Source organism: Corythoichthys intestinalis, chromosome 3 (genome assembly GCF_030265065.1).
Source record: "Corythoichthys intestinalis isolate RoL2023-P3 chromosome 3, ASM3026506v1, whole genome shotgun sequence".
NCBI lineage: Eukaryota > Metazoa > Chordata > Actinopteri > Syngnathiformes > Syngnathidae > Corythoichthys > Corythoichthys intestinalis.
The window spans coordinates 19,065,892-19,087,128 of record NC_080397.1 but is presented as its reverse complement, the minus strand read 5'-3'; the positions used below and the strand labels follow the sequence as shown (position 1 = coordinate 19,087,128).

The 21,237-nt window shown below is 39.5% G+C and overlaps 1 protein-coding gene across 2 annotated transcripts in view; it reads right to left on the bottom strand.

Annotated features, from left to right (window-relative positions):
* The window catches only part of dock8 (dedicator of cytokinesis 8), a 139,434-nt gene that overhangs the window by 54,929 nt on the left and 63,268 nt on the right, over nucleotides 1-21,237 (bottom strand). For both annotated transcript variants that reach the window (XM_057831104.1, XM_057831105.1), the window contains exons 6-17: nucleotides 19,548-19,757; nucleotides 15,922-16,007; nucleotides 15,410-15,476; nucleotides 7,246-7,395; nucleotides 5,876-5,956; nucleotides 5,464-5,623; nucleotides 5,266-5,402; nucleotides 3,583-3,676; nucleotides 3,329-3,491; nucleotides 847-964; nucleotides 462-532; nucleotides 39-183 (exon numbers count right to left, since the gene is read on the bottom strand). In XM_057831104.1, the coding sequence (XP_057687087.1) occupies nucleotides 39-183; nucleotides 462-532; nucleotides 847-964; nucleotides 3,329-3,491; nucleotides 3,583-3,676; nucleotides 5,266-5,402; nucleotides 5,464-5,623; nucleotides 5,876-5,956; nucleotides 7,246-7,395; nucleotides 15,410-15,476; nucleotides 15,922-16,007; nucleotides 19,548-19,757 (1,482 nt within the window). The remainder of the gene's footprint in view (nucleotides 1-38; nucleotides 184-461; nucleotides 533-846; nucleotides 965-3,328; nucleotides 3,492-3,582; nucleotides 3,677-5,265; nucleotides 5,403-5,463; nucleotides 5,624-5,875; nucleotides 5,957-7,245; nucleotides 7,396-15,409; nucleotides 15,477-15,921; nucleotides 16,008-19,547; nucleotides 19,758-21,237) is intronic.

Genomic DNA, 21,237 nt, shown 5'->3' with positions numbered 1-21,237 from the left:
AGAAAGGAGAATAAAAATCAGATTTGTATAATGCTTACAGAGTAGCCAATGAGCGTTTCACAGTTGTTGCTCTGGTTCTGTTTCTGCTGGCAGCTGATATGATAAAAAGTGAAGAGCAAGTGGTGTCGCTCCGTTAGACGGGCAGGAAGTGCCATCTTTACCTCTTCGTAGAAATCAGGTGATCTGATCCCCCCCAAAAAAGAGAGAAAGACTTAGAGAGGAATAAAGTGATTCCCCAGTCATCATGATGCTCTAAAACCACTCTGCAATATGTGACAAGCTACATTATAAAGAGACCTTGGGATTGGGCCAAAATACTTTCAGAATGGAATTTTAAAAATTGTCAAACTTCATAAACACATTTTATTTCAGCGGGTTAAACAAGAAAAAAACCTGTGACAATTAAAACACCATTTAGCAGGAGGTTACTGTACTAGTATATTGAAGGCAATTGTACTTGCTTGTTATGGTAAGTAACAGGGGTGTAAATTTCTCGCACAAATTCAGGCCCACTTGATTTGCCAAAAATTACCTAAAGGCAAAAACACACACACACAATTCAAATTAGTTACGTTTATATTAGTGTATGATTTACACTCTTATCATCCATAAATCCAAATCCAATTATGTAATGCAATAGACAAAAACTGTGACAGAAATATGCTAAATAATGGAAGCCAAGTGATTTCTTGAAGATTTTTTTAATGTTCATATATGGTATTGAAATTTATTGGAGAACACCTATAAATTGTGCAAACAAGATGCATGTATTTCTTTTAGCGGCACTTTTCACAACTTAATGTTCTATGTGTTTCTGGATAATTCAAAATGTAGGTATGTTCTCACAGGTAAAGCGCAGCTGGGGTCTTCTCCACTCATAAACTGGATTTTGATTGTGATGTTTCGTGCAGACGTCAACCTGTTAACAAAATTCAGCCTCTGGGGATAAATGAAGAGCAGGTTCCTGCAGGAGGCAAAGAAAAAACAGATGTAATTCAAGTTTGAAACGACAGATGGCAGTAAGGGTATATGTGTAACTTTACAATAAAGAAACGGGAGTTATTGCTTTTCTGCATCAATCTGCAATGTGTTTCATACTGTGGCGATTTTAGCAGTGGAGCCACAGGGGCACTGGCCTCCTCTCTAATTTGAATGGCCCCTGAAATCCCCTGGTTCCCATTTTATTGCATAGCACTCGGCGAATCCTTCTTTTCTGAAGTGAGAGAGAATGTGATAATGTTGTTTCTAGAGTATGTGAAATATTAATGATACTTTCGTGTTTAATATGCCCTTTCAAAAATGTGATTAAATTCATTGTTCTATGTATTGTATCCTTACTTGTACATAGTATGATTAAATATGAATTATTGCAAACTTTACAGGTTTTTACCAGTAGTAGTTCTTACCAGATGTTTTTACAATCTCATGCTGGATAATCTGTGTCCAGTATTGCCTTGTTGACCAATACAACCTTTTAACAAAGATGGCAGCAACACTTGGCCCCTGATGGCTACAAGTGGCCCCTTTGGCCCCTGGTTCAGAAAAATACTAGAACCACCACTGATTTCATAACTTTAGCCTGTCTAAGTAACGGAACTAATTGTATGGTCTAGTAGCAAAGTAAATTCTTCAACTAAAATGGTTATATTAATTAAAAAATAAAAATAATATATCATTATACTACAAATTTTATCAAAATTGTACATTGTTACCAAAGATAAGAACCCATGCTGGGTTCTTGCAAAGACGAGATTGTTTGTAAGAAATTGTTAGAATTTCATGTAAAAAATCCAGTATATGTGTGACTGGTCGGCATGGAGTTGCACCATGCCGCACGACGCAATCCATCCTATACAGCGCGTCCAGCTCGGCAGGCGAGCACTCTAGCCACTACGCTAATAGTCCAGGCTAGCGCTCTCTTGAAGGCATAGGGAGGAAGGTTTCACATGCAACACACACAACAGACCTACGTGCACCTGTTACATATCAGCAAACTTTCCTGTTAGATAAAGCAAATGAAACTTTTCGACAAGGGCAAATGACCCTAAAGCAGAAGAACAGGATAGAGCAAATAAAAATGTCATCGTATTTGTAATATGAAATTGTATACATGTATTTAACTTTTGCCCAAAGACTTTAACCATAAAGAAAACAATATTTTCACAAGTTTGGCTTCCACCATCATGTCATCAACCCGTACTTGAGCTTATTTGAGCAGAATACACAGGAAATCCGCACACCTGTTTTCTGGGTTTGTTTTACATGTAGTGAATATGAGAATGTGTGATAGCTTTCTGCGTCTTTTCAAACTAACGGTACTCTAGTGTGAAGGGTTCAGCAGCAACCGATTCATTGTGTATGTGGGAGGGGACTTCTCGGCAAAAGTGAGCGAAGGCGGTCAGTTTGGATGGAGCGAAAAGTCTTGAGTGAATTTTTGCCTAGGTCCAGGCCCAAAAATAGAAACTTTTTCACAGCACCGCCACGCTGACGTCAACAACACATCCAAAAGCAGAGGGGCAGGCATACTTATATCTGTGCTAACAGGCTGTTTTAGCGGACAGATATATGCAAATCACAGCCGACGATATCTCGATAAATGCACCTTTTTAAAGTTTGGAGAGCTGTGGGACACTCGAAAAACGACACTACCTCTCCATGCTAAGCTAAATGGTACCATGATGTGCGTTTGTGTAGTAATGTAGTTCACGAACAACAACAAAAACTATTCACCTTCTCACCGAAACTCGTAAAAACTCTTTACACAGCTATTATAATGCCCCCTACTCCTTGAAATAGGAAAAGTTGCTGTTTTCTTGAGCAAATCTGAAAAGTAAACGCATTGGCGCTTGGGACTATAGTAAATATGCTTGCCACTTTTCACTTCCTGACAGTGTCTACGTCAAGCTACATGGCTTCTTCCGTTTTGCGCTTGCCATGGAGCACTCTTCACACTAGTCTGACGCGAGTGTGTAAAGGCGTTTAGACCAGCAGAGAAGGTCTTTTGCCCTGATAGCCCATCAATGGTTAAATGAACACCTCTCACAGCGTCAAACCAAAACAAAGGCAAAATGCAGTGTAATGCAGCAAGTGACATCATCTCTTGACTAATGAGTGCAGCGTGACCGTTCTTGTTGCCTGCGGCTTGTTCGAGAAACAAAAACTGTTTCTGTTTGGACACGTCGGCGTGTTTGAACCTCAGGCTATTTTGTTTTCCCACCTTCCAAAACCGTATTTGGACTGTATTTCTTATTTGCAAGTTTTACACTAATGCTTTCAGTAGTCTCAACCCATAAATGGTAAGAATTTTAGAGTTGTCACTGAAGCTCACCTGTAAACGTTATGAGGGACGTAAACCTCACTAGAAGGGAACTCCAGCACTTCTTTGACATGTCGTATGTTCCTTTCAGCCACAGGAATGAGGGGGATGAGCTCGGTGGACAAACAGGCCTGAGGTAAGTCATGCAGTGGAGACATGTCCAACTTTATGGAACCTGAAGGCAACGTGACGTGAATATGGCTGTTGGTTTTGCTCAATTAAATAATAAAACTCAATAGAATCTTTTTAATATCACAAGGGTCTACCAGGTATTGTCTTGATTCGTCTTTGTGGAGTGGATGTTTTCTTAATCTCGGACAAGAATTTGAGCAAGTCCTCATCACTCAACCGATCTCCCTCCTGTCGAAAAAAGGAAAAAAATAAAAAGGAAAGAAATCAGAGCTACAATAGAATTTGGCCATACAACAACCTTCACTGTCATGTTGAAGTACGGAAACATTTTCAAAAATGACAAAGCAATCAAACAACACCAATATTAATGTTGTATAATATTGGTGGGCCAGCTATCTCTCATGTTGACTTAGCATTAGCGTCAATGCCTACATACCTATCAAAGTTTTGAGCTCTGCTTGTAGTTCTATCGCCTCTTTGTTCCAAGACATGACACAATTGGTGCATATGTGCGTGGTTATAAATGGTCGTGTTTCCCTTGGGACAGTTTCTAATTGTTTATGATATACAGTGCCCTCCATAATTATTGGCACCCCTGGTTAAGATGTGTTTTTTAGCTTCTAATATTTTCTTTTAATTCAAATAATATGGGGCCTTAATGGAAAAAGACAGAAAAATCCAACCTTCAATACAAGTCCATTTATTCAGTGGGGGGAAAATCCCACATAAAGAAATAATTATTTGACATCAAATAGTGTGTGTCACAATTATTAGCACCCCTGGTGTTAATACTTTGTACAACCCCCTTTTGACAACAAAACAAGGTCTGGGGACTGAGATGGCCATGGGAGGAGCTTGATTTTGTGGCTGGTGAACCATTTCTGTGTAGATTTGGCCATATGTTTATGGTCATTGTCTTGCTGAAAGACCCAGTGACGACCCATCTTCAGCTTTCGGGCAGAGGGCAACAGATTTTGATTTAAAATGTCCTGGTATTTCAAAGCATTTATGATGCCATGCACCCTAACAAGGTTCCCAGGGCCTTTGGAAGGGAAACAGCCCCACAGCATCACTGACCCACCCCCATACTTCACAGTGGGTATGAGGTGCTTTTCAGCATGCGCATCTTTCGTGGCACGCCAGACCCACTTAGAGTGTTTGGTTCCAAAAAGCTCAATCTTGGTCTCATCTGACCAAAGCACACGGTCCCAGTTGAAGCCTGGGACCGTGACGACCCATCTTCAGCTTTCGGGCATAGGGCAACAGATTTTGATTTAAAATGTCCTGGTATTTCAAAGCATTCATGGTGCCATGCATCCTAACAAGGTTCCCAGGGCCTTTGGAAGCGAAACAGTCCCACAGCATCACTGACCCACCCCCATACTTCACAGTGGGTATGAAGTGCTTTTCAGCATGCACATCTTTCGTGGCACGCCAGACCCACTTAGTGTTTGGTTCCAAAAAGCTCAATCTTGGTCAAAAGGTGGATTACACCCTAAACTAGTCTCCAGTAAGTCATAGGACACACACACACACACACACACACACACACACACACACACACACACACACACACACACACACACACACAACCATTCACACTCACAAACACACCGCCAAGATTCAGAGGACTGTACCACTACATCATTAATGACTCCTTACAAGGTTAAATACCTTGAATAGTTTTTACAGCGCCTTGACACGTGCATGCCAGGCATGGCTGTGTGCTAATGGAATGCTTTTGGCAGATGGACAATTTTTTAAAAAAGAAATTATGCATCTCAGTAAGAAAAGAGTTGTCTTCTTTGAAGCCCAACCTGTTTGAAGATGGTGCTGATGGTGATGGTGGCAGGCTTGAAGGCAGAGATGTTACATGGCTGCTCATCAAAGGTGCTGAAACGTTCAGAGTTTCTCCGGGGCAGCTGCGCTTTACGATCTATGCTGCTTGTTTTCCCTGTAGGGAAAAAAAACAATGTTGATCATATGACAAAACAACTATAAAAAAAGGTCCACACCTTTTACACTGTCGGAATCAATGAGATCTCGGTCAAGGGCAGCAGTGCTGATGACTTCCATAATGTTGACGGTGGCCCAGGCAAAGGGCATTCGGTAGCGACCCAGCCTCTGGCAGAAAGTCTCAGCCTGGCCTCGAAGCTTCTCCAGCTTGTCCTTGTTCTGGAAAAGCAGGAATTCATCAAATGCGACATTCCTTCAAAGTATGCCTTACTATTATTATTAGGAGTTGTGCCATTGTGAATGTTCACATTGATTAAACTGCTTTCATGCTGACTTTATCTAGAGTCAAAAACTAATTGAGATGTAGTTACTTGCGTCGCTGAAGGCATTAATACGCACATTTCTACTTTGTACACAAAATTTAATAGAAAACATTTGAAGGAATTAGAATTCTCCAGTGGGCTGCGGTACCTTTGACGAATCACAATCCCTCATCATCATGTAAGGTTCGGCACATTCCCCAATCTCGCCTTGTTGAAGGACTTTTTCAATCTGCAACAGAAAGTATAACCATAGGAGGGTAGAGTAGCTAAAAAGTTTAATCAAGTAAGAGTAGCGTTACTTCAAATAATATTACTCAAATAAAAGTAGAAGTAGTCATCCAAAACAGTAGTCAAGTACAAGTAAAAAAGTACTTGGTGAAAAGAATGCTTAAGTAATGATGAAACTAATTACATTTTTGTTCAAATTTTTAATAATGTTTTTTTTGTCTCAGCACAAAGTTATCTATATGAACTGTTGTTATAATGATCCTGTACAATGAACCATTACATAACCACATTAAGCCAAAGAAATTAAAAAAAATAAAAAATAAAAATAAATTAAAAAAAATAAAAATCATTGAATTCCGGTGAGAGAAAAAAAAGAAATGAAGCATTATTCGTCCAAAGAGCTTGAGAGCCTTCTAGTGAGGAAAATAGTTCCGAGTTTGAATAGTGATGAAGTTCCTCAATAGTTCCTATTATGAAATTAAAAGGATCATATCTCCAGTTTTCTGCGGTCAATCGGTGGCAAATAAAAACTGGGAGAAAGGTTAAACTCCGCGCTTCCAAGTCATGTTAAGGGCGGCGCTCTACATCAAATACTTCATTTTTTACAGTGCTTTAAAGGCGCCACGTGACTGAACAGGCTGGTGTGATCATAGAATGGCAAGCCTGCGTCTGATTGGTATAATGGAGTCATGTGATTATTGTTGCGACGTCTCATTGGTGAAATTGGTAGCGCTACTTTTGGTATCACTGGAGGAAAAAAATTATAAATCTAATATACAGAATAAAGAGGAAAAATGTAACGACTCTTGCGCAGCCCAAAGTAGCAGAGTAAGAGTAGCGTTTTTTCTTCACAAATCTACTCAAGTAAAAGTAAAAAGTATTGCTTGGTAAAACTTAGAAGTACATTTTTCTCAAAAAGTTACTCAAGTAAATGTAACGGAGTGCATGTAACACGTTACTACTCACCTCTGAGTATAACCCATTAGATCATGCGTCACCAACAAGTTGCCTGGGGGCACAAGGTAGCCCCCAAGGACACATGAAAGTTTTCAAAGTCTTATTGTTTTTTATTCACTAGAGTACACTTTTTAAGCAATGTTTGGTTACATTTAACTTTGCATAAAATGCGTATGTCATCTTTTAGGAACATTTTTTAAAAGATTTATATTATATTTATACATTTTTAAAAAATATTAATATTGTTGATATTGGTCATGATCGTGGTGATGCGAAAACCAGGTATCTTCTGTGGTGGTCGAGAACCACTAACTTAATGGATTCCGTGCTCACCTTTATGACAAGATAGATGTCCGGAGAAGGGTAGGTGACAGAGAAGATGGCTGACCGGGCTAGAGAAGATGGGTCTACATGTGGAGTGTGCGATCGCAGGAAGCCTTTAAACTGCTCCGAGTTCATGTCACAGTAGAAATTCTCGGATATCTGAAGGAGGAAGATTGACTCTTTTGAACTTGAACTCAATATTAAAAGAGTGCAGAATTGTCAGAAAGTGTAGTATAGCCCTTGCCTTCATTTAGATAGTAGATAAAATAAGGACATGTTACGCCCTGGATTAGGCAATAACCAATCAAAGAGAAAAAGTACTATTCACACTCAAACTTAAAGTTAGTCTTGGTTACACTAGCATGATTTTAAACAGAAAGAAAAATTGGTTTACAAAAGCAGACAACTTTGCAAACTTAGCAACTTGTTTGTTATATTACTGTATTTAACCCCGCTTGTGACAATGTTTTTAAAGGAATTTGAATTTCCATTGACAAATAATTGCAAAAGGAGTGATTTATCAACATGTTGGAAACTTTTGACCCTAGGTATGTGCTTCCAAGCTGCAAATATTTTGCTGAGGTTGCTTTTGCAATTTTACACTGATACAGATCCTAAAAGACATGGAGGCAGTGCGATCAGACAAAAATTAATGGCCAGCTCAGCCTTTGCCCTTGACAGCTCATTCTGTGATGTTAATCAATTGAAATGTTGATTAAGAACAGCGAGGGACATTTCACAGAGAGGGACATTTGACAATGGTTAGAAAGAAAATAAGAAGGTGTTTTTTTATTATTTGTAAAGAAAAAATTAAGTATGTTTAAAAAGAAAAATCATGTCATTTTTTGTGTTTTCTGTAATCTATTAAATTTAAAAATCTAATGCATGTTCACCTACATGAATAAAAATACAACATGGTCAACAAAACCTAAACTCAAACTTAAGTGTGTGTGTGTGTACATGTGTGCGTGTATTTCTATGAACGACTCCATTTATTCCATGTCACATAGATCATATCTCACTGGCGGCCATTGAGAGCAATCAACGTCTAATCCATTTTCCAAAATTTCTGCTCATTAAAATTAAAGGCACCAGCAATAATTGCTAAAAACAGAGGATCAATGGAAGCATTAGCTAGTTCTCTGAATACACTTCCAGTGTAAACAGCTGCAATATCATCACCTCGGGCTATGAACAAAGCCACATGTGCCGGTCATGTGATTCTTGTGATGTGCTGCCTTTTTCCCCTCAATGGGCTTCTTTCCAAGAGGAACGACCACACATTACACCGCAGCAGACATGTTGGTTGGCCCATAAAGAAACCCAGATGTCAAATCCTATGCCAGGGATGTATCACTCTTTGTGTAAATGCAAGCCTCATGTTGATAACAGACCATGCTACATGAAGCCAAATGCTACAGACCTAAGAGGTGTGGCCACCCAGTTGTCATCATCAGTCTTCTGCTAGGCAGAACAAAGGTGTCAAACAAGACCGCTATTGTCGTGAGCTTACGGTTAATGACAAACTTATTAACTTGTGAAAGTTAGCACAAGTTAGTGAAAGTTAGTGAAAGTCAATCTTTCAAGCTTCAGGAAATATATAACATACAGCATAGAAGTGTTTCATTCCCAAACAGGGGTGGAGATCTGTTTTCAAAATTAGGAGGGGGGCGGAGGGGGGGCGGGGGGCATAAACAGTAAAACTTTAGAGAATAATTATTGGGAGGGGACAATGATAAAAGCAAGGATCGAGCATGCTCAAACGAATTTCTGAAGTGATTAACAAGAATGGTGGAGCTACTCATTACTGAATCCTACAAAGAAAATGTTTTGTTCTGGCTTATCACACACCCCCTTTTTGCCTTTGCATATTGTAGAGCTACTTTAAACCTCATTGAAATTCAATGTGCAATTTTTCAACTGGTCTTAAGATTTTGATCATGAGTGTATAGGCCACTTTCTCTTGGAGACAAAAACTATCAATACCTAATATAATGAATCCTTCCTAGAAATATATCTAAAATGTCATGAAAATCTGAACTATTTCTGATATCAGTATCCAGACAGTTGTGTGTTTAGAGTGACAGAAATAAATAATTACAGGCAGCTCCTTTCTTCTCTCCTCTCTGTCTGTGACTGTCACGTTATATTTAGCTATGTTTAACAGCACTCAGTAATAAAGAGTAGACCTTTGAACAATGCAGGAGGAATGATGCAGATAGTCTGAACCTCAAGATTTTAATTTATAGGATGTTTTGGAACTTTCATAACCGTCTGCGTGAGTGGATGTCTCACCTGATCCAGCAGCGGTGAGCTATAGGCACTTATGCAGAGAGCACACGGTATGGACTTCAGCCTCTACCGTGCGGAGTGGACTAAACCATTTTCAGAGAAGAGAGGGGTGAGAGGAAGATTCTAATATTTAAATAGCACATTATTGTACGACTAAAATGAGAACAGAATAAATTTACTTTGAATTAAGTCTACAGCTCCAAAAATACTTATTGTGTCCCCGATTTTTTTTTTTTTTTGCAGCTTAGTTGAGGAGGGGGACATGTCCCACCCATGTCCCCCGGGATATCCGCCCTTGTTCCCAAGACCAGTCTGAAGAGCAAATTTTGAAGTTTCGTCCCTCTTCTAGACTCCCAGCAAGTCTTGGATTGCATGGTCTTGCGCACAACCCTACCATATAGACAAGGGGGTGGGCAAAGATGATCTGTTGGTCCCATAAGGCCTGCTCAATCCAGCCCTGCATCTACATTATCAAGAGTCCTGCAATACTTGTTGCATTTATATGGCTGTTTTGCTTAAGATTTGCTAATTCAAATGTCTATTTTATTTTGACATTTATCGGATGAAATATTGCATTACCGTAATTGAATTACATTACAAATACAATTATTAGACAAATACATGTAGAACATTGTTGTCTTAACATCCTTGCTTCCTTTTTTACCAACCATATTCTTTCTTGCCTCAGAGTTGTGTTTTATTTTTGCATTCTTAGTTCAGATTTTACTTCAATAAAACCAACTTTTCTTCTTCCATTCCTTTGCTCCTACTTGCCGTCCTTGCATTCTGACATACTCTACTTATTTGCCTTCAACTCTCTCTGGCATATTTTCCTTCATGACGTCCTTACTTACTTACTTCTGTCATTCTACCTTTTCTTTCCTCCCTTCTCTCCCATCTTTCATGCTGCCTTCTTTTGTTCATTCGCTTTACACTTCCTTCCCTTCAGCTTTACTATAATGATGAGCCCACTAGAGGAGTGTTTTGCCCTACATTTTTTGACAGTGGGGAAAACCGTTTCAACACTCAAACAAATTGAATCATACTGTAAGATTTGCAATGTTTCTTGTTACATTATGTCTGTAAGTAGGCCACTTGACTTGTAGGGTCAAACATTATCCTTGCACCTAGCCTGAAAAAACTAGGGAGCCACGATTAATAAGGAGAGAATTACGTGGAATTATGTGAACATCTGTTACCAATTTCGCAGATGCCAAGCAACAACAAAACTGTTGTGAGGACTAAAAACAAACACTATCACAAGAATTCCAATGAAGCAAACATGAGATGAGACAGATGCATGGAAATGATGGACAGAAAGCATGAACGCATTAACAAATGTACAGTTAAGGGATGTGCTCGTCTGGAGGGGAAACACAAGAGCAGTGAAGCAACAAGAAAGGGGCACACTTAAAGTCGGGAGAAAATGTTTCGCAAAACAATGTAACCTGTTCTCCTTTTTTGCACCTACACAGTTCAAAGCTCTTCAAGAGTCACCAAAACAGTGCATAAAGGCACAGGTCATACATGACCATTTATGACAGTGTAACCTTGAACAAGTGAAAATGTTAATGGAATGGAAATTGTTCAATATCTAACACAAAACAGACTTTCCTGGACACAATATTAGAGACCACTACATTCTTGAATGTGACAAAGTTTGCCCAAGTGCTAGACGTTGTGAGAAAAAAAAATATTGATGCCATCAAGGATAACACCACATGACGTCTCGACGCTGGTTATCCTATATATTTTAGAACTCTAAACTTCAGTGTGTGACAGGTGTGCCTACAACTTAGAACAGTAATGTTAGCATTAGTCCTATCGCTAACCCAACATGTTGTGGCTAGCCCATCAAGTACTAATCAAAATATAAGAATTATGAAATAAAGTGTTGCACGCAGCTCTACAGTAAAGTTATCATCAGTGCGAATACTAACACAAAATAAGAGGGTTTTCCTGGCTGGTCCAACAGGACATTTAGTGCAGTAACGTGTCTAAAGTTTGCTGATGTAAGTCTTCTCATTAAAAGCATGTGTAACATGGAAATTATGTTAGGCTCAATTGTTTCATATTACTACTTAAGTGCCCTGCATAGCTCATGAGCCAAAATCAGCATTAGTTCGACTTGATAAAGTGGTGAGAACAGGGCAAGGCCACTGCACAACTGTCCATCCCACTATTTCTACTAGCTTATAAGCATAATCTTAATCCTTCTGGCCTCTTCACCCACAAAACCCTCCAGCTAAATCAATCCTCCAAAAACATGCAAACAGCCAAAGCTCAAAGTAGCCAGTTGGAAAGACGCAGCCCAGAGTTAGTAGCGATAGAACCAAAACATGTTGTAGATTACACTGATCCTTCACTAATTTGACAATCTGTGCTGTAGAAAGCAGGAGACACTTTGCACTAGGGGTGTGACAAAATATCGAAATGGTGATATATCGTGATACTTTGTATCACAAAAGGTTATCAATATGCTCCTGCCAAATATCGAGATATCGTTTTAAAAAGGTGTCAATGTCAAAAAATAAATTAAAAAAAAAGGAACCAACAAGTTGCTACCAAAATCTTAAACCATAATAGTGTCTCAGTTAACTCTAAGGCTGCATTGACGGTGCACGACGCCGGATCCATTTAGACTGAGAACATTCGTTCATTCGAAACCAGAGCATTCACAGTCATTCTGTCCGATTTTCAGGGCATTTACAGGTCATTTCCTGTTGAGTTTGAGTCACTGCCTATTCATTTGGGTGATTTCCACGTCACTTCCTGTTCTGTAACTCAAAATAAACAGGAAGTGACCTGTAAAATAACCCAAAATCAACAGGAAGTAACTGAAAATCAACAGGTAAATGACCTTAAATAGTCCAAAATTACCTCATTGCCTGCATTGGCTGCCACTGACGGCCATAGACGTTCAAACGGATTGGACGTCTACTAGTGATAAACTCAATCCAATTCACAGCAGAAGCTTGCTTTTCTGTTTATTAGTTGTTCGTAGAATATTCTAGAATGATTTCCTGACCAATGCGTCGATAATCGTTGTATCACCATATCGTCAGATCATCGTTATCGTGAGCGTTGTATTGCAAATCGTATCGTATCATATCGTGATGTAGCAAGAGGTTGCCGCTCCTACTTTGCACACAATTTAAAATTAAATTAAAATAGTGTAATTGTGAGCTTGCTCTATAATATCGATATGGTATACAGTACTATAACTAACTGGTCACATGACTAATGTAAAATATGCCTCAAATATATCCTATAAGACTGCATGTCAGCAAATTTTGGGAGATATAATTTCAATTAACATCACAGCTAAAGTGTTTTGTTTTTTCTTTGAAAAATGCACCGGACGTATGCATGGCTTACTGTAAAATATATTTTTAACTATCATATTTTTTTTTTATTATATTTTTTATAAAACATAATTTTTAAAGTGCGCTAGAGCTGGAAATGGAAGTTATGGTGCTTAATAAAACAAAGAAAAAAGTCAATACAATGGTTTAGACCAGGGGTCACCAACCGCCGGGCCGCAGACCAGTACCGGTCCATAGCACATTTGGTACCGGGCTGCAAAAGAGATAATAATTTATTAACGACTGCATAATGGCCAAATTAACTTTGGCCTGTGCCCCTAAACACACCAGTATCCCTGTCTATATAATACTACAGGATGGAATGTCGTCATAGAAATCCATTGATTGGACTACTAGCTGTACATCTTGTTTTGCATATCTATGAGCACTTGTCCTCGATAAGGTCTGACGTACAGCGGGCGCATCACATTTGTTCCCGGAAATAATTAGCCCCCATACTGGAATGACTGAAAAACAGACGTCTTTGGACAGATTTTTTACGGGGAAAGAGCACCTGACGAGCCAGAAGATGAGCCTACAACCTCGAAGAAAACAAAATCTACGCTACTTCCCAATCACTAAAGACCCAAGAACTGCGAGGGAGTGGATTTGTGACCCGTTTGTGAATAAACCGAGTGATTCGATCATGTCTGTGCAACAGGAGGATCAATTTGTACAGATCACAAATGACGGGGACCTAAAACATACATTTGAGACAACAACTCTACAGAGGTTCTGGATTAAAGTCATTCTGGAATATCCTGACATTGCTAGGAGAGCATTGTAAACCGTGCTACAGTTTCCAAAATTTTATCTTTGTATAACGGGTTTCTCTCACTCTCCCATCAGACTTTGATGGGACCATCTCGTCTCAACGAAACAAGCTCAGGCCTCCCACTGATTCAGCGGGTGAGTTATACAAATATGAAATGTTATTTAGTATTTGCTGTATTTCTCTGCTGCACATTGCTGGTGTTCTGACAAATTTTCCATGCGCGTAACATTAAAAATGGCTTCGAATGCAGCGATTCCAAAGTAAACACTACAAATTTTCTTTAAAGAAAGGAATATTAACTTACGTTTGCCTTGTTAGCTGCACACAACAACTGCACGCAGCTCTCTCACTTAACGACTTCGCTGTGTCGTTAAGCATTACTTTACGCCATTTTTGTGTTGCACATGTATGTTTATGATGTAATAGTGATGTGATAGTTTTTTAGCACCGTTGGATAACATTGAGAGTCCAACTCAATGTAAAACAGGGCTTTTTCACCGCAACAAAAGCTTTGGGAGCAAAATTCTATAAGGCTGCAAAATTTGACAGAACACCGGTCCGTGAAAAAAAAAAATCACACCGGTCCGTGGTGCAAAAAAGGTTGGGGACCCCTGGTTAAGACCGTAGGGCATTTTTATGAAAAAATTGTCCCTAAACACTCACTCACACGAATACCCAATTTAAAGGAGCAACATGTAAAACTTGCACTTCAATTCAATAAACATCTAAGAAGCATGTTGTTTTGGAAATACTTAGAACACGGTTCTCAATGGTTAAATCAAGATTTTCCCATTTTAAAATATCACTCCTAAGTACGTTTTTGTGTTTTTGTTTTGATTCTGCGTTAACAAAGGATGTCTCACCCTCCACCAATCAGCCAATTACATTTTAGTTGTTATTGTTTTGATTCAGGCGTTTACAACGGATGGCCCACCCTCAACCAATCACGAGATCAGTTCTTTGACTTCGTCCAGGTTACTAAAGCTCTAGGCTACGTAAAGAATGAACTCACTCACTATGAAAGATGTATAAACAATGTTTATGATTTTTAACAGCTCATAACTAAAGAAAGAAAACAGATTTTCAACCGCACATAAGTAAAGAAGGAAAATGAGTAGAAACAAACTTTTTTATAATGAAAGATGGTAATAGGGCCTTAATTTGTGCAATTTCGGTGTTCATGTAGCCATAGAACACATTATTCTGTGGCGCTTGAAAGAAGGGGACGTTTATTACTGAATGAGTTAACGATGTCATCTACAAATAGAGCAAAACAATGACTGTGACTATTCACACATGAGCTGCCGATTAAGATGGCATTGATGAGTTGAATTGCTGTTTTTTTTTTAGTATGCATTAAAGCAGGGGTGCCCAAGTCTGGTCCTAGATAGCCCCTATCCAGCTTGTTTTCCATGTCTTCCTCCTTTAAGGTTAGGGTGGTCTGCAGGAGCCTGATAACGATCCTGATTATTTGATTCAGGTATGTTGCAGGAGGGAGACATGGAAAACAAGCTGGATAGGGGCTCTCGAGTACTGGACTTGGGAACCCCTGCATTAATGAATGTAAGGAAGACTGGCTAATGGGCTATTATAAAATACCGGTAAATTCATACAGCATTTTAACAAAGTATTGCTTGAAAAACACATATGGTAGATTGTATTTTTTTCAGGTAGACAATTACAAACACCACACGCACACTTGGCCACCTTTGATCATCTTATTTCTAGTCAATCTTCTTACCTTTTTCTTCTCTTTCAGGTCATATAAGGCCATGGTTGTAAATATGGGCTCAATATCAATCTCGAACCTAAGAAGAACAGAATCATTCAGAAATTACTCAAGTGCTGAAAAGTACTGACAAATAATAGACATTTCATTTGGCACTAGCTTTGTATCATATTACTATTCTAGTTATTCCTATTCTGTGGGACTGCTGTGAGTCTCTGTTGTATCTGGAAGTACTTTGTAATGTGCAAAGAGGGGATGAAGCCAGGAACGACACGCAACTCACACAGCTGTCATGTCAGAGGGTTATAGAGAGGCCAAGGTTGTGTTTGTGAATGGTGTAAAGCAGTTTGGAGTTGCTGTAAATTAGTGGGGGTAGGGGACAACCACAGCATGCTGCCTAAAACCGTTAGACACGACATACAAGAATGCTGGATATGCGAGTTTTTAAAAAAAAAAAAAGAGGGCTTTTTTCCATTTTAATATAACCATCTGCTTATGAAGTCATAGAGAAATATACTTCATACTTGATGGCTTGGCATCGGATCAGGATGCGGTCTCCAGTGTGTTCTTTGGGGCAGTCGGGGACGGGTCGGATCTCTACCGCGTCTTCCTGGAACACAAGTGAGGTATTAATTTTGGAAACTATGCATGAAAGAGGAGGAGGAGGAAGGATTAAGTTCCAAAATTTCTTTGTATGTGTAATATAAATATAAACTCATTCAAAAAACGAATAGTAATTTGTTTGGCACTTTAACACCCTTTTCAATGGGCCTTACTACCAGCTAAAGGCCCTGGGTGGAAGAGTAAAACTGAACCCCTTTAAAATTGTAGACCAACAGAGGTTTTCAGGTTTTTCAGCATTTCCATCATCCCCACAACCCTCGTGAGGAAAGGCAGTATGATAGATGAATAAATAAAGGTTCTGTATAAACAGCACAAGGAATTGGCAGAAAGTTGACCCTACAATTTTCTTCCTTCAGACTTAAATCCCTTTACCACTGCTGTAAAGGTAACATTTTACATATTTACATTATGTCAGTGTGACTATGCAATATGTACAGTGGGGCAAATAAGTATTTAGTCAACCACTAATTGTGCAAGTTCTCCCACTTGAAAATATTAGAGAGGCCTGTAATTGTCAACATGGGTAAAGCTTAAACCTGAGAGACAGAATGTGGAAAAAAAAAAAACAGAAAATCACATTGTTTGATTTTTAAATACTTTATTTGCAAATCATGGTGGAAAATGAGTGTTTGGTCGATACTAAAACTTCATCTCAATACTTTGTTATGTACCCATTGTTGGCAATAAAGGAGGCCAAACGTTTTCTGTTACTCTTCACAAGCTTTTCACACACTGTTGCTGGTATTTTGGCCCATTCCTCCATGCAGATCTCCTCTAGAGCAGTGATATTTTGGGGCTGTCGTTGGGCAACACAGACTTTCAACTCCCTCTGCAGATTTTCTATGGGTTTGAGACCTGGAGACTGGCTAGGCCACTCCAGGACCTTGAAATGCTTCTTACGAAGCCACTCCTTTGTTGCCCTGGCTGTGTGTTTGGGATCATTGCCATGCTGAAACACCCAACCACGTCTCATCTTCAATGCCCTTGCTGATGGAAGGAGATTTTCACTCAAAATCTCTCGATAAATGGCCCCATTCATTCTTTCCTTTACACAGATCATTCGTCCTGGTCCCTTTTCTGAAACGCAGCCCCAAAGCATTATATTTCCATCCCCATGCTTCACAGTGGGTATGGTGCAATTCAGTATTCTTTGTCCTCCAAACAAGAGAACCTGTGTTTGAACCAAAAAGGTCTATTCTGGTTTCATCTGACCATAACACATTCTCCCTGTTCTCGTATGGATCATCCAAATGCTCTGTAGCGAACCGCAAACGGGCCTGGACGTGTACTTTCTTCAGCAGGGGGACACGTCTGGCAGTGCAGGATTTGAGTCCCTGGAGGCGCATTGTTTATTGATGGTAGCCTTTGTTACTGTGGTCCCAGCTCTCTGTAGGTCATTCACTAGGTCCCCCCCGTGTGGTTCTGGGATTTTTGCTCCCTTTCTTGTCATCATTTTGACGCCACGGGGTGAGGAGGGAGTTGAAAGTCTGTGTTGCCCAACGACAGCCCCAAAACATCACTGCTCTAGAGGAGATCTGCATGGAGGAATGGGCCAAAATACCAGCAACAGTGTGTGAAAAGCTTGTGAAGAGTTACAGAAAACGTTTAGCCTCCGTTATTGCCAACAAAGGGTACATAACAAAGTATTGACCAAATACTTATTTTCCACCATGATTTGCAAATAAATTATTTAAAAATCAAACAATGTGATTTTCTGTTTTTTTTTCCACATTCTGTCTCTCGTGGTTGAGGTTTACCCATGTTGACAATTACAGGCCTCTCTAACATTTTCAAGTGGGAGAACTTTTACACACAACACACAATTAGTGGTTGACTAAATACTTATTTGCCCCACTGTATAAATGACACCAACACGGAATGTGGGTACATGCTTGTGAAAGAGGGTGTTTTTCAGTCTTTATCCTCTGTCAATTTTCTGGAAGGGTGATACATTTTCAATGATTTGATTTTTTAGTGGTCGTGTCATAAGCATTTTTGCGCTGGCAGTAAAAGCCACCATTTTTCTGTTACTGTCCTGGATAAACAGCACCGATGTGGAAGTTTAAGGACCAGGTTGACCCAGTAATATTAATTTCCAAGTCTGGTATCAGAACAAGAGGCCCCTTTTAAAGCCTGCAATTTTCCACATTTTTCTTTATCACTGTTCTACCAACAGCATGAACAGAGAACTTTGGGATGAAGTTGACTTCACAATGTCCTATTTGCAAACATGGTGCCAGAAACTTCTTTAAGCAGCACATTATGTAAAAATTCATCTACTTCCAAGCATCTGTTAATTAAACAAGGGATATGTTTTGTCGATACCGAGCAGATAAGATGTGATTCCTACCAATATTTTTAGTAGAGCTGTGACCGAAAATTTGGCGCCGACAACTATCGGCTGAAAATACATCGTCGGTAGGGATGTGACCGAATATTCGGCGCTGACAACTATCAGTTGAAAATAACTAAAAATGCATTATTGGTTTTTGGTTATGAGGACCAAAAGTTTACCACCAAATAGTGTGAAGAACCTTTGTCTTTTTGATGACGTCACCAAAACACAGCGAAAAGCTAAACGTTAGTCGACGCTATCTAGTTAACACTACTGGCTCACACCCAACATGTCCGCAGTTTGGACGTATGTTCCAATAAGTGGACATGTTGGCTTTCTGCAAATTCCTTTTCCGTTCTTCACACTATTCGGTGGTAAACTTTCAGTCTTCACAACCGAAAACCGATAATATATTTTTAGCTATTTTCGGTCACATCTCTAATTTTAGACCATTAAATAATGCAAACAGTATTACATATATCCTTTTTATTTTGGTTTACAGAATGAACTGTATACAAACTTTTTTTGCCAACAACCTTATAAAAATACATTAAATAATGAATATTTAAGTAATGAATGATTCAAACTCAAAAGCTCTAATACAACTTAGTTTTACAAAATAAATAACAGTCAAAAGATCAAGAAAAAACAGGTTTAGAACATCCATCATCTACCGCTTAATCCGGGGTCGGGTCGCGGCTTAGAACATGCTGGTGATAACTATCATATGACTCCGCTGTAAATTAAGAATCAGATTTTTTGTATTAAAGTAAGCCCTGTTGGTACATTCTCAAGGTACCATTACACTTTTACTATTATGGGTTTCTAAAAAGAAGCAGTCCCAAATAGAGATCATATTTGTCTGTTGTTGTTGTTGTTGTTTTTTTTTTTTTTTTTTTTTACATCAGTCGAAAAGTGCCACAGTGCTGACAACACACGTGAATCGGATCTGATCTTGTGACCATATCCAATACTGTCCCATACTCCAAAAAAAGCTGTATTAGGCGCTGACAAAGATACTGAGTATTGGATTGAAACAACACTAACATAAACATCTGCAACAAAATTTGATGACAAAATCATTCTGGTTAACCTGTAAAAGTGTCCCTTCTTCCATATTTTTATTGTTTTTCTGCATAAACGTATTGTGAATATGATTTTTCTAAAGCCAGTTAATGAACAAGGCCTTACCTCGTCAGCGGGTGGGTACAGCGCAAAGATCTCAGGGTGTCTGTTTCCCTGTCGGCTCTCCTGGTTGAAGCGGTCAAGTTCTTCAGGACTGCTGAAAGCCAATAGCCCCCCCACCCTCTGGTCCGGGGTCAAACAACGCAGGTTAAAGTCTGAGGAGGTCAGTGTCCGGCCAGAGTCATCATTCAGCCCTGCTAAACTCGGAGACTTGACCTGAACAAAAAGCAGGAACACAGGGTAAGGTTAGTGGTAGGGGAAAGGAAAGCGCATGGATATGAGAATAGATACGTACATAAAAAGAAAAAAAAAAAAAGTCAAATTTACATGTGACGGGCTACTGTATGAGTAAGATTTACTCAGCATCTTGAATGCTAGGTCAAAAGGAGTGCAGAACTCTGCAAAGAATCCCTGAAAAGTTTCCTCACAGATGTGCTCCCATATTGGTCAGGAAATTACTGTATATGTTACATTAAACCTACAATTGTATGTACAAAGGCAAATCCTAATGTGTTTGATTAACATGAATTTGGGAAGAGCCATGGATTCTGTGATTGTGACTTTAAACCAGATGATGGCCATTCAAAAAGCACTCTATACAGTGAGTACAAAAGTGAGTACACCCCTCGCATTTCTGCAGATATTTAAGTATATCTTTTCATGGGACAACACTGACAAAACGACACTTTCACACAAAGAAAGGTAGTCTCTGTGCAGCTTATATAATAGTTATTTTCCCCTCAAAACCACTCAAAATATAGCCATTAATATCAAAACCCCTGGCAACAAAAGTGAGTACACCCCTTAGAAACTACGTACATCCCTAAATGTCCTAATTGAGTACTGCTTGTCATGCTCCCTCCAAAATGCCGTGTGACTTGTTACAGGGGCGCTGTCAGCATTGCTGCAGATATTGAAGAGGTGGTGGTGTTGGGGGGGGGGGGGGGGTCAGCCAATTAGTGCTCAGACCATACGCCGCACTCTACATCAAATTGGTGTGCATGGCTGTACCCCCAGGAGAAGGCCTCTTCTGAAGATGGTACACAAGGAAGCCCGCAAACAGTTTGCTGAAGACATGTCAACAAGGCACATGGATTACTGGAACCATGTCCTATGGTCTGATGAGATGGGCGGGCTTTCTTGTGTACCGTCTTCAGAAGAGGCTACCTCCTGGGGTGACAGCCATGCACACCAATTTGATGTAGAGAGCGGTGTATGGTCTGAGCACTAACAGGTTGATCCCCAACCTCTTCAATCTCTGCAGCAATGCTGACCGCACTCCTGTAATGAGTCACATGACATTTCGGAGGGAAAATGACAAGCAGTACTCAATTTGGACATTTAGGTATGTACGTAGCTTCTAAGGGGTGTACTCACTTTTGTTGCCAGAGGTTTAGATATTAATGGCAATATATCTGGAGTTATTTTAAGGGGAAAACAACTATTATATAAGCTGCACATAGACTACCATTCATTGTGTCAAAGTGTCATTTTGTCAGTGTTGTCCCATGAAAAGATATACTTAAATATCAGCAAAAATGTGAGGCAAGTACTCACTTTTGTGACACTGTGTATTTGCCAAACACCAAGACAAGTACACGTATCTCACAAGACGTCCACTACAATCAAAACGACAAAGGGGAGGGAAATACAGTCACAAAGTACAATGTGTCTGTTATGCTGTGCTGATCACATT